This window comes from Arvicola amphibius, chromosome 2 (assembly GCF_903992535.2).
Source record: "Arvicola amphibius chromosome 2, mArvAmp1.2, whole genome shotgun sequence".
Taxonomy (NCBI): Eukaryota; Metazoa; Chordata; class Mammalia; order Rodentia; family Cricetidae; genus Arvicola; species Arvicola amphibius.
This window is the reverse complement of record NC_052048.2, coordinates 184,273,118-184,287,101: the sequence shown is the minus strand read 5'-3', so window position 1 is coordinate 184,287,101 and position 13,984 is coordinate 184,273,118. Positions and strand designations below refer to the sequence as shown.

General features: G+C 47.2%; 1 protein-coding gene across 3 annotated transcripts in view; it reads left to right on the top strand.

Annotated features, from left to right (window-relative positions):
• The window catches only part of Creb3l2 (cAMP responsive element binding protein 3 like 2), a 113,862-nt gene that overhangs the window by 89,879 nt on the left and 9,999 nt on the right, over positions 1-13,984 (top strand). For all 3 annotated transcript variants that reach the window (XM_038318625.1, XM_038318624.1, XM_038318626.1), the window contains exons 6-8: positions 1,865-2,011; positions 2,866-2,924; positions 4,049-4,117. In XM_038318625.1, the coding sequence (XP_038174553.1) occupies positions 1,865-2,011; positions 2,866-2,924; positions 4,049-4,117 (275 nt within the window). The remainder of the gene's footprint in view (positions 1-1,864; positions 2,012-2,865; positions 2,925-4,048; positions 4,118-13,984) is intronic.

Here is a 13,984-nt window from a genome sequence, read left to right as displayed (position 1 = left end):
GGGTTTGGGGGCTCTTAACCCAGGGTCCTGGGACAAAAATCACAGGTCATTATTCATCCCACACACATGTAAAAGGAGGGGTAGAGAATTCACATTTTAGTGGTCTGAAGAAGGAATCTGATTTCTATGAGGTCTTTAAAAATCATGCTATCGTGAAGAACAAATTTTAAAGATAATATTTTGTTCTTTGAGAATTTCGTGCATGCCCACAATGTATGTGACTAACAAATATAAATGACATATTTTAAGAAGGTATGGAAACCAAGATAATGTTGAAAGTCTGAGATCCATTTGTCCCCTAAGTTAGATCTTAACAACGGGTCACCTTTCCTGGGAACAAAAGAACCCACGTCCCCCTTTTGTTTTTTCTACTTGAACCTGGCTTGAGGTTGTTGGAATTATTTTCATCCTCTGTACCTGCGTCTCCTTCCATGATTTACCTGTTTTGCACATTCTGGTTGGGTGGGGGGTACCCTCATACTCTTGCTAGCAGCCAGGCAGTGTTTCCTGCTAGGCACCCTATGGGGCCCCCCGAAACCTCTGCTTGTATTAAACAGGTTTTCCTTTGCTGCCCCGGCCCCATGATCCCACCTGCCCTGGGCAGAGGCATCTCCTGTTACTTTTCTAAGTAGAGCACCGCCCTTCGCTTTGCTCAGAATGCGCCCCCACCCCATCCTCAGAAGGCACCACTTCTCCAGAGAGCAGCCTGTTCTAAGCTCTCTCCTCCCGTGAGCTCCCGCAGGGTCTCCCTCTCCTCCAGTCTACATCGCAGCTTAGCACTGAACTGCTCTCCAGATTTCACGGGTGACACTTCAGCCCTAAGTCTTGATCCCGAGCCACTTCAGAGATGGGTTTGCTTTCAGTCTTCCCCCGCCTCCCCCCACCCCCGCTCCCAGTGACAGGGAGCATGGAGATGAAGCCCCAGTGAGTCATCTTGTGGGACTAACATAAACACATCATTGTGTCCTGGGCTAAATGTGAGGGGTTGTGGTTCTCGTCTTCATTGCTAATGGGTAGTGCAGGACTCCAGAAGCCTGAACTTCCATGAGAGGCACCTGCTGGTGAATCTCTGGGGCTCCAGGCCCCTTAGCTGTCAACGGAGGGGAAGAGCTACTGTGGTGTGGAAGAACGGGTTATAAAATCAGCCCTTCAGCAAGAGAACAATACAAGTCTTGAATGAAGCCAAGCTCCGAGGGAGTTTCCCATCACCCCTAAGCCTCCAGGGATATGGGGTGCGAATTCTATACTGTTACTTTGTGTGTGCTCGATATGAGGTATTTCCCGAGAAAGGGTGGATGGAGGCCTCTTCAGCCTTCCCTTTGTTTTAGGGCTCTTGGGTTGAAAACCCCCACTTGGGAGGCTGGGCAGGTGATTCAGGGGATGAGAGCACTTGCCCTGCAAGCGGAAGGACTTAAGTTTGAATCACAAGCACCCACATAAAAACAGCCAGGCAAGGCTGCCTGTGTCTGTGACACCAGCACTGGGTTTTGGGACAGATGGACACCGAGCACTCACTGGCCAGTCAGCCTAGGTAAAAGCATCAATGAGAGACCCGGTCTCACTACAAGTTAGAAGATGCCCCATGTCCTGTTCTGGCCTCCATATGTGCATGGACACACACGCGTACTCTACATGCATGCACCACACACACACACACACACACACACACACATACATAGCACATGCTACACGTGCCACATACACATAAGTAAATAAATAAATCCTCCATCCACATCTCTCTCTTGTCTTTTACTTCAGAGCACCCACCATTAGGGAGCCACTGTGACGGGTTCTCCGCGCTCTATGTTGAGGTCAGTTTTCAGCCATTCCTGTCTGACCCTTCTCTGCCCCCTTGTCTGCACAGAAGCTGCAGGGATCTGGCCCACTAGTCCTGACAGAGGAAGAGAAGAGGACCTTGATTGCTGAGGGCTATCCTATTCCTACCAAGCTGCCCCTGACAAAATCTGAGGAGAAGGCCCTGAAGAAAATCCGGAGGAAAATCAAGAATAAGGTGAGCTGTGACTGACAAGGAAGAACAGAGCCCTCACCTGAACTCCAAAGTCCCTCACTTGCAGCCCAGAGTCATAGTGGGATTTCCCAGAGCCAGGCCAGGAGCGGAGACACCACCTGCCCATCCTTTCCAGCTCTTTCCGCCCAGCGTGGGTGTGAACTCTCCCACTTGTATACTTCTTGTTGCGTGGTAGCCTGTTAAGAAGCAGGAAAAGGTATAAGAATCTCCCTTTATGTGTCTTTTTAAAAATCCTAGTCTTCCAATTTTTATGATGTCTATAATGTTTTTTTTTCTAGTTGCTCTATACATAATTTATAAACAACTGTAGCTTTATGCTGGGTTACTTAAAGGTTTGTTTTCCTTGATAGTGGCCTGTGATAAAAACAATCTTCGGTAGCCACCTGGTCTCTGTCTGAACTCAACTGTGGCCTCTGCGGCTGAAGGCGGCTGGTGAGGCCCAGGCCTGTGACCCAGGCAAAGAGCAGGAGAGGCAGGCAGAGAGAGAACCAGAGTCACACCCCTGTACTCTCATACAGGGCCAGCAGACAGTTTATACACATCCAAGCCCACTTGGCTGGCTTTATATATAACTGAGCCAGCTGAGGTCCAGAGAGCTGACATCATTTTTCTGAGCTATTTCAATGATCAGTCTGTGACCCAGGCGTTTGTTGGCAGGTTTGGGAGGATCCATTTGGGCCAGAAACAGAGTTGGTGATAAATAGACAAGAGTCCACAAGTTAAAAAAAGGGGGGAGCTGGCCTCCTAAGTTGTCCGGGTGACCTCCTCTGTTCCACCCACTGTTGTTTTACTTACAAAAATGGAAATTCATCCCCCACCCCTTCCTTATCTCACAGATTTCTGCCCAGGAAAGCAGGAGAAAGAAGAAAGAATACATGGACAGCTTGGAGAAAAAGTAAGCCTGCCCACTGACTGGTTGTGGTTTTTTAGGTAATAGTCACCAAGCAGGGTGAGGGGCTGTTTGGCGGCCACCATCCCCCCCACCCCCTGCATCAACAGTGTTTGCCTGCCCCCTAGTGGTCATGTGGGAGGACCTGCTTAGAACTATGGCACGTGAATCACTGCTTTCTGACCTTGATCTTGAATGCTCGTTGCTAGGCTCCTTGAGCAATCCTTAGATACTGACATTCCTGAAACTCCCAAGAGATGCCCAACTTCAGCCTACAGGAGCAGTGTTGTTTAGCCAGGTCCTGTTGGCCTCGAATGACACGAATCACACTCTGGTATTTCCTCTACTCTGTAATGCATGCCGTGGGCAGACAATTTTTTAATTTTTTTTTTTTTTTTTTGTAAAAAAATACACGAAGGCACCCTTTGTTCTTTTGAAGGCCCTGGTATGCCCCGAGGACTCGGAGGGAAGTGTGAATTGAGCCCCATCTCTACCATCCCTAGGAAATGGGTGTGACTTTGAGATAGGGAGGATGTTCTAGAAGACGCATAACTGAGTCTTTCTCATTTGCGCATGTGCACTAAGACACTGGCTGACTTCCACCTGGTTCTAGAAGTTTCTATGGGAAGTAGCGTGTCTGTGACCTGATTTAGGTCCTGTTACTTTACTGTGTTCTAAAGGCATCTATAGCCAAGATTGTTTTTGTGGCTCTCTCTCCTCTGCCTCTCTGGGCACGTGGGCTCCAACGCATCACTGACCTGGGTTCTGGTCCTGCCTGCCTGTCACACAGGCTCTAAGCTTTGTAGCAGACCTGGCCAGGAGTGCAGCTCGCTGGTGCCTCTCCATCCTGTAGTGCAGAGATGAATGAGAGCTGTAGAAGAGATGAGGAACCAGACTGAGCTCTCTAATGGGGGTTCTGTGTCCACCCCGTGCTCCTCCCTGAGGGGAGCCCTGGCCTGCCATGCTGTCCCTCTGAACTCCCATTCTCTCCTCCACTCAGACTGTCTCAGCTCTTCCTCAGTGACCACCCCTGCCTCTTTCTCTGTGATGCCACTCACCTCAACCCTGGCTTCCTGGCTGAGCAGTGGCCCTCTGGAGAGTGACTCTGTGTCTTGGCTCTCTCCCCTCAGGGTGGAGTCTTGTTCAACTGAGAACTTGGAACTTCGGAAGAAGGTGGAGGTGTTGGAGAACACCAATAGGTGAGTGTGGCCAGAAGAAGGTGGGAGGACCTTTGTCCTGGGCTATGTCCAGTGAGCAGGAGGGAAGGGGGATTCTGCTATAAACAGGGCTGTGCCTTGGATATTCAAGGAGCTGGGTACCACCTAGCGGTTCTGCTTCATGGGCTCCTCACATACACACAGGTGTATACAAAGGTCCACATATACACATACCACATGCATGTTCCTTCCTTTTGAAGGACTGGTAGGGAGGATGATCACACATGGACAGTAATAAGGAAGCGAAAAGAGAATGGGCCGTGAGTATAGCCCAGTCCTAGAATGCACGGAGCCCTAGGTTCAGTCCCTAATGCCACAGAACAGAAATGAATAAGGCAATGTTAGGAGGGCTCGGAGCAGGATGGAGTCCCTAAGTCTGATTCTCCCGAAAATGCCACTTGGTTTCAGAGGTGGATGAGGAGGCACGGGGATCTAGTGTCAGTTAAGTATAGCGATCATCACGTTTATTAGTTTAAAAAGAGACTCAACGGTTTTGGAAGCCTGTTTTCAAAATCTAATGACTTACATTTCAGGCCCATTTTGAAAAATTAGCTGTGGCTCTCAGTTGCTTTATCGTCCTTAATTCTATTGACGTTTTCTCTGTCTGTTACTCTTTTGGCTCATTCTCGTGAGATGGTATGAGATTATCCCCGTTATACAGACGAGGTCTGGGGCACAGAAATGCTGTGGTTTGCCCAGCTCTACTCAGCAATTTATCCCTGTGGATTCCAATACAGAAGAATTCTACTGGGTTTAACTCTGGCTCACACAAGAGACTAGGATGGGATAAGGCCTGCCACACTTGATTCAGAATGTGTGTTTCTGGACATGCATGGTGCTTCCCTGTGTTCTGAAAATGTTATTTGTTGGTCAGAGAGTACTACTACCCTTAGTGATAACTATAGGTTCAATAAACAAAACAGAAAAATTCACTGAGAGCTAAGAAAATATTAATTTGTTCAGCATTAGTACCTAATAACAAAATTTCAAAGGCTAAGGGGTCTGGCTAAATCTCTTCAACAGCGACTTTGCATTTGAAGTCTGTGTCCTGTGTCTCTGTGGTTTTTTGCTTTAACAGTAGTCTGAGGAGTTGAACTGGTTTCAGTGGGAGTCTAGATCCCCTCTTGGTTTTCTGATACTCACAGAGGGGTCAGGCGCCCTTTGCCTGACCCCAGTGTCCTCAGACTGCCCGAAGCAGGATCACCCGCTCCCCTCCCCACCCCCCTCGCGACATCACCCCCTACCTGGTGGAACTTCCTCATACTGTAAGGTCTGTTTTCATTGCTGCTCCCCTCATCTTCTGAGTCTCCATCTCCCCTGGCCACCTTCTTCCCAGGCTTTTCTGGTCCTCTGGATCCTCCACCTCAGTCATTCCTTTAGCATTCTGTCTTCTGCCTGTCACTTGGCCCTGAGCTGGGGAAGGCCCAGGAGGAAATCCATCAACATTATTCTTGCAGTTTGTGTCTGTCAGGCTCGGCTGCTAGGCCGCCCGTTGGCCACACGGGGGCAGCAAAGCCTCAACAGGGCTGTGTGGGGACCAAGAAGGAGCCTGCTAAAAAAAAAAAGGCCCACAAACTTCCTGCCCTGGGAAGGGGGGGTCTCCTCCCCTCTCCATCTGGCTACACTTTGCTTTTTTTGTTTACTCCTTGATTGCCATGAACGTTTAAAAATGTATCCATGCTTTTCACCTTCTAAGTGCTGAGATTACAGGTGTGCACCCCCACATCCAGGCGTGAACATTTTTAAAATTTTTGTGTGTTGACTTAAACCAGATATCCACACATCAAAAGGTTCAAATCGGCATAGGCATTCATTGCTTGTCTTCTTATCTTTAACATGCAGATTCTCTTCCAAGTCTGTATTTGCTTAGTGCAGAGCCCAGCCAGTCATCCCACGGCCAGCCTCCGCAAGTCTGGCATTCCTGTGGTGCCCTTTAGACAGTCCTGTGTTCACCGGGGACTGCTTTGCTTTGGTTTCCAGTTTAGGTATGAGTTCCTCCTAGGGTCCTCTCATCTTCCTTGGGAGGTATGCAAACACTCATTTTGTGGTTATCAACAGTCTCTAGTAATCACCTAGAGGAAGGGATCTAGAAAAAGCTTTATAGACACCAGTCATTTCTTCTTCAATTACTAGCAGGGTATTTTTATTTAATAGTGTTGTGGGGCCCGATGCATGTGTATGTATGTGGCTAGCTATTGAAATCCCTACCTTTGTCTCTCATTCTCCACCTTGTTTTTAGAGACAGGCTCTCTTACTGAACCTGGAGCTTGCCATTTCTATAGACAGAGAGTCCCCAGGATCTGCCTGTCTCCCTTCTGTATTACTCCCCAAACACCAGCGCTGGGGTATCTAGAGCACACTATGACACCTATCTTTTAAAGGAATACTGGCTATCCAAATTCTCCATGCTTGCATGGCAAACACGTTACTCATTGGACTAGAGTGCTCGCTGGGGCTCACTGGCCAGTCAGCCTAGCTTACTTGGTGTGCAGCAAGGGGGACACCTCTGGCCTACACACACACACACACACACACACACACACACACACACACACACACATTCGATATATACTTATATCGAATATATACTTAAACCTCAGAATTCTTTGATTTGGATCTATCATTACTTCTTAGGATAATTTGTATGTATGTGTTTGTACTGTACATATTTCTTTGTTAAAATTTTTCATTGGATGACATACACTGGATTCATTCTCCATGGACATGTTTCTATAGTTCCTCATCTGGAACTCCGGCTCAGAACATTGACGTTTGGCCCTTCCCTGGCAGTGGCTGTCACTGATTGCAGTCAGGGCTAGTATACTGGCACTGGCCAAAGCAGAGAACGGGTCTAGCTTGTTTTGCTGTGTCTTTAGCTTTACCAGGCTGTAATGGCAGATAAAGCTGTACATTTTTTGAGCATTATCATTCAACATCTATGTGCATTGTAAAATGGTTAACCATTGTGGAGTAGATTATACCCCCCCACACCACACATAGATTACACCCCCCCCACACATACACATGTGGTTATCTCTTTTTTTCTGTCATGCAGATGCTTTAGAATTTAAGAATTTAGAATTTAAGAATTAGCAGAAGTCTTACTCCTGTGCCGTCAATTGCAGTGACCCTCTGTACACAGAACCTTCCCACCTCAAAGCCTTTGACCAACCTCTCCTTCCATGCCCAGCTCCCTGGTCCTCTGAGCCAATGTCACATTCTTGTTTCTGAGTTTGGCTTTTTAACGAATCATTCTGTGTATAAGCAGTACCATAGTAGTTTTCTGTTTCTGTCTAGGTTCCCTCACTCTCTCACAGGGAGCCTCTCTGGATGGCTAGCCCCACACTTTGCCAGCCTCTTGACTGGCAAGAACCTCCGTGTGGCTTCCTCGTGAGTCCCTGTCTCCTTTCTTCCATTTCTCTTGATTCAAATTTAGCTTCTGGTGGACAACCTCTATGTGATGGTGATGGCTAGAATTTGATTCCTTATACTATTCCTACAGACAGTTTTACCCAGGGGTTCCTCTGGCCATCATATCCGGGACCTATATTTCATGTACTGTGGCTGAAAAGGCAAATGTGTATAAGAGCTGTTCTTGCTGAAGCATGGGCTCCGGTGGGGCCTGCCACCCCACCTCTTCTCCTCTGCCCTCCTCCTGTGTCTTGCAAGGGCCTCCCCTTGCTAACGACTATGATGTAAACCCCAATGCCCCATGCCCTGACCCCAGCTGCAGAGAAGCAGGTGGCAGGGGAGGCTTCTGGACTCCTCATCACATCACACGGTGTTTGAACTGAGCACAGACCTGGGCTGGATGCACACACAGCTGTGTTTGTGCTACTGTTGACACTTCTCCCCTCGCTGTCCTTTGGACAGACGTAGAAACAGAAGACAGATGTCGATGGGGACTCGGTTACAAGAAGCAGGTGGGAGACATGGAGTGGCTCCATTTCATGGAACATGACACAGGAGTGGACATTTCAGCACTAGAGGGAAAGAATGCCTCCCGTAGCTAAGATACCCAGGTGAAGAGTACTTCTGGGGTTCTGAGCCAGTCTGGGCTCTGTGTGCACCAAATTTAGCAAGACTCCTGGCATGTTGGTGTCTCGGGGAAAGGACTCCCTTTTCTGGGCGCAAGACCCTGGGTGGGGGCCAGCCAGGCATGGGGGTAATGTCCCTGTTTCCTCTCTCCCCGGAACTGACATGCGGTGCTTGTGTGCCTTCGTGCCGCCTTTAGTAAGATGGCCCACTAATTGCATGGCATCAAGGAAGTGAAGAGGGAAGTGAGATGGTGTCCCAGGGGGACCCTTCCTCCTAAGCTCCGTCAGCAAGTATATTCGCACTTAAGCCGTGCCAGTTGGGGCTGCCTGAGACTCTGCTTCTCTGAGCTTACAGCTGGTCTCTCAGGAAGGCCCCACCCACCCTTGTCTCACTCCCGAGCACATCCTGTCCTTTATCCCTGTGGCCACTTCGCCTAAGTGATGCACATATCCCACCCAGCCCATCATGAGAAGGTGTTTGCGGCTCAGCTTATGCCATTCCATTCATCACTTGTTTTGTTCTGCCTCTAAAAGGCTGCAGGCTCCAGTCCCTCTCTTCCTGCCTCAATTTTCAGACTCTTAGGAACTTGGTCTTAAAATGCATCTTGGAGAACTTGTTGTTTTCCTGCCAGTCACTGTAAGGCGCAGTAAGGCTAAAGTCATAAAAGTAGCAGGAAGTAGCAAGGGGACTGGAATTCAGCCCCTTGACTGTCATCCTAATCTGATGTGCCTCCCAGTGCTGCATTACTGCTTCCCTCCCCCCTACCCAGCGTGGGGCAAACCTGGCCAAGAGAGGATGCCGCTTTCCTCTTCTGTTGAGCCACACCTTCTCCATGGGATGAACGGTCAGCAAGACCGTAAGGCTGTGTCTCCCCAGAGCTCACACTCCGTGCTGGTACCCAGGATCCTGGAATTTTTCTGTCTAGTTGTTCTTAACTCATTTCCAGGGTCTACATGGACTTCTGCTTCGAGTCTGTTCTCTGAAGGGTAAACGAGGGGACCCATGGACCCCTGAGGCTGATGGAGTACCAGAGATAGTCCCTTGTGAAGGCTGTGTGTGTGTGGTGGGAACTGAGACAGGTGTGAGGGGTATGGAGAAGGAGCGGGGAGTGAGAATGTTCCTGAAGTGTCAGGCCTGGGGTTTCATTTGACCTTACTATAGAAGACCTGAGATTCCGGAGTCCAAGACAGAGGCCTTTGTTGTGCTCAGCATAGCAGGCAGTGTGACTGGTGACATGTATTGCTTCCCTTCCAGAAAAGGGCCAGGGGTGGACATTGCCCTCCCCATAGCTAAGGCTAAGAAGGCCACGGGCTTGAGGGCTCCCTGTTTCTTTAGCAAGTTGCAAATAAGCCTGCTTTTCTGCCCAGTGGTAGCTATTACTCCATCCCTCTAGGCTGCCAGCTTCACTAATCGGGCCTGGGGAGGGGCTCGTGTGGAAGGGCAGACAGACCTTTCAGAGAGGGGCACCTGCTCCCATCCTGAAACAGTCCCTTCCTTGGCTGTGACAAAATATCTGACAGGAACTTTGTGAGACAGGAGGGTTTATTTTGGCTCATAGTCTGAGGTCATGAGTCTAACATGAAGACAAGGTGGGAGGGTGAGGCAATTGGTCACACCAAGCCTGGTGGCCCTCTGCTGGTTTCCTCCTTTCCTACTTTTCATTCGGTCTTGGACTGCTGCTTACTGGCTCGGACCGCGCACACTCAGGGTGGCTCTTCTCCCTTTAGTTAAACCTCTCTGGAAAGACTTCCCAATATTCCTCGAGGTGTGTCTCCTAAGCAAGTCTAAATCTAGTCAAGTTGACATTGAAGATCGGCTGTTAGACTTCTGGTGTCTCTTCACGACACCAGAGAGTACTGTCCTTTGTGTTGTGCTGTGCTATGCTGCGGGGTAGAGCAAGGGTTGGAAAACCAAGGGAAGCAGGCTCAGCCCAGGTCCAAGTTTAAGATGTTGGAGTGAAGACATCTGGGGAGTCCAAGAATCCCAAAGTCAAGCATAGTAGAGAGGAAACTGCAAGGGGCCGGTATTGATAGTGTCTTCTAGACAGAGTCGAGCCAGCTTGGAGTGGTGTGAGGAAGAAAGCCTTTCCTGAGAGCACAGGAGTTGGGGTGTGTATTTGATCAGCAGTGAAAAATGGACCAGTTTCACTCTTTGAGCTTTCTATTACCACGTCCTCTCTTAGTGTGTTTTTCTTGGTCTTTAGACCCTGTGTAAGTGTTCCCACCGCAGCTCTTCCCAGTTAAGTCTGCTGGGCTTTGCCTGTGTCCTGGCCCTCCGGGGGTGTCTGTTGAGCCTACAAATCTGTGTTAGTTTGTACTGTCCTTGTATATCCCCCCCCATTACACGCTACTGTGTCTTTTCTGTGTTAGTTCGTCTCATCTCTTTTGGACAGATTATTGGCTGAGCCCCCCTCTGCCGTATACAGAGGAGCCACAGAGAACAGAGAAATTACCCATATTACGTTTCTCTAGAATTTCATCTTGGTTTAATTCACTTTTTATATCTCCAGTATATACCCTCTGTTGTATGCAGTGTGTTTCCTTTTCATATGGAAATATCACAGACTTCAAAGAGGTGTGGAGAGCTCTACCAGAGAACCCTGGAGCGTTCAGAAGAGCATTTTAGTGTACCTTAGTAGTGAGTTTAGAAACTACACAGACCTGGTAAATACTCTAAAATTCTCTTTTGTGAGTTCCTAGGGCAGTAGCTGATGTAGTAATTCAGAAATGCTTTCTGGTACTTTAAAATAAATGTCCTATAAATAGAAATCAGTCCCTCAGGAAGAAGGCGCAGAGGTGACGCAGTAATTAAGAACAATGGCTGCTCTTCCAGAGGACACAGGTTTGATTCCCAGCACCCACATGATGGCTCACAGTCTTTAACTCCAATTTCAGGGGATCCAAAGTCCTCTTCTGGCCTCCACAGGCATTGTATATATGTGATGCACACAGATACCTAGAAGCAAAATATCCATACACATATACACATAAAATAAAAATAAAATTTTTTAAAAAATAATTCACTCAGATAAAGGAGACAACAATACTTACCCCCCCCCCCATACACCACTTCCTCTTTTTTGTTTAGGACAGAGTCCCATAAATGACTGTCAGAAGGCAAAAGAATATAAACAGCAGGAATTAAAGTTTAAGAGTGTTAGCTGTCGCTGTCTTTTATAGCTGTCACTCTTTAAGGTGTTGAGATAGTTCATGCTCCTTCTGAAAGACCCTGATGGAATTTCTAATTGTTAATACTGCATTCTGCCACCCAAAAGGGTAGGAATTTGGGCCTTGGGACTGCACGGGCTTTGTATGACAAACACGGGCTTTGTATGACTGCACAGGGGTAATGTGGGCAGGGCCACACTAGGAGGAATGTAGTGGGTTTTGCTCCAAAGGGACATGAGTGCTTATCTATTCCACCGAGACCCTGATTTGCTGCACTGGTATCGTGTGTGTGTGTGTGTGTGTGTGTGTGTGTGTGTGTGTGTGTGTGTATGAACGTGTGCGCGTGCGCCTGTACACTGGTTAAGTTACACTGAGACTTTTTCTTTGAAAATCACTTCACATTTTATATTAACTACAGCAAACGTAACACAAAATATATCTGTATATGTGCTGTAACTAATGTGTGTCTTTTATTCATTATTATTAGTCACTGTCAGTTGCTCTTCAATACTGTATTTTCTGTTTGATTTCATTTCATTAAAATGATGCACCAGTTATAACCCAGCTGATCTCATGTCTCAGTAAAGGTTTATAATTCGGCATCTGGAAAGTATTGCTCTATGTACTCATAAGAATGGAAAGGAAGGAAGGAAGGAAGGAAGGAAGGAAGGAAGGAAGGAAGGAAGGAAGGAAGGAAGGAAGGAAGGAAGGAAGGAAAGAAAGATGTTTCATTGTCTTCTAAAGGAGGCTGATTCACCTAGAGAGTGGCTCATACACGTTTTCTCTCTCTCTCTCTCTCTCTCTCTCTCTCTCTCTCTCACACACACACACACACACACACACACACACACGCAGCATGTTTCTAGTAAGGTATGATATGAGATTTAATGGAAGGTGTGTCCACGGAGAAGGTATTGGTGACTCTCCACTCCGTTTTCCTGGTTTCTGACTTGAGTGGGAAATGAATTTCTCGACTGTTCAAAGGCTTGCCCATACTAGCTGTAATCTTTCACACTTTTTTGTAATCTTTCTTTTGATCTCTCTCCATCTTGGAAATAAAGGATATGGCAGGAAACTAAATTAGGCCAAACATAAAGATAACAAACCAGATCATTGATATTGTTTTCTGGAGATTGCGGCATTGCATCTGCAAGATTGCATCTTGTACTCGTGGACTTTGAAGGTTTTTCTTTGATGGGCTGTGCAGAACACAGGGTGAAGCTTTATTTGGGACAAGGATGTAGCTCCCTGTGATGCTCTTTTGCAAGCATATGTATGAAGAGAGCCACTAAGTTTATTGTTACGTTTCAGCATAGGACAAGAATCTACATTGTCAATCAAGAATAGGGCACTCCAATTTAACAAGTTGTGGAAAATCTGTTGGCCCAGATAAAAATGTATGTTAAGTGTTTCTCCCTCTAAATTAAGACCTTGATCCCAGAAGCCCAAGAATTCATTAAGCCATAATTGGCCTTACTCCATGATGATTCAAAATACAGTAATATGTGTCTGGCACTTTGGAGGACTGCTGGGGTCTTCTAGCTGTTTTGCATAACTCTCGTTCTGAGCAGTATTTCTGTTTCACCTGATAGCTGCCTTTCTTACATCAAGTCCCTCAGGCTGGTTGATTGGCTGTTGTCATCCAAGTTTTGAGTGCTGTAGGTGGTGACATCTGTCCTGGTGGCTTCACAGAACGCCCCACATCACCTCAGAATATTATTTCTATTCTGAGGCTTTCCAGAGAAGGACACTTGCTTCGTCTACCAGCCGTGAAGAGACAAGTGCTTTTCAGAGATGCATTGCTTCAGCAAACCAGATTCCCCAGGCAGAGTGATTCTTCCGTGATCCTGCTGGCTGATGTGGTTACGGAAACTAGCTTTGCTTAGCTGCTGAAGCACACAGCTTAAGTAACTTGATTAGAGGCTCCGAGTTGTCATGGTGAGGTCTAAACTCGGGCTCCCCCGCATTCAGAGCCAGCCTTCCTGTCCTGCCATCCGTGCACAGCTCAGCAGCACTAGAGCAATCCATCCACTCAGCGTCTGACAGAAGAGGTCTCATCGCTTCCATTTATCTAAATAAATAGTATAAATAAACAAGTAAATCCTGGGTTTGACTTCCTGGCACCAAAACCTGTGTGGGGTTCATTGCAGCCTCCCCATCCATCACTTGCATTGTCTTGAACACACGTATAGCAGTTCCACAAGGGGTTATTTTCCTGTACTGTTTATAAGTGTTTTAAAGTAAGGTTCCGTCATGGCTTTCTCATGTTTCTCATTGTGCCTGCTTCTTGTTTGTTCTCTTCACCGCTCTTCTCTGTCTGCCTTCCGTGGTCCAGTCACCTGCATTTGGTATTCTCTCTCCCCTCTCCTGGTCCCCTTTCTGCTTTTATTACACACATACATGCACATGTACATACATACACATGCGCATACACACATATACACACAAATGCACATATATACATACACATATACATGTACACATACAAATATACACACTTATACACACATATAACATATGCATACACCATATACATGTACATATACCCGTACACACATATATGTACACACAGGTACACACACCCATATGCAGAAATATACATACATATACCTATGCATATGCATAGGTATACACACATGTATCC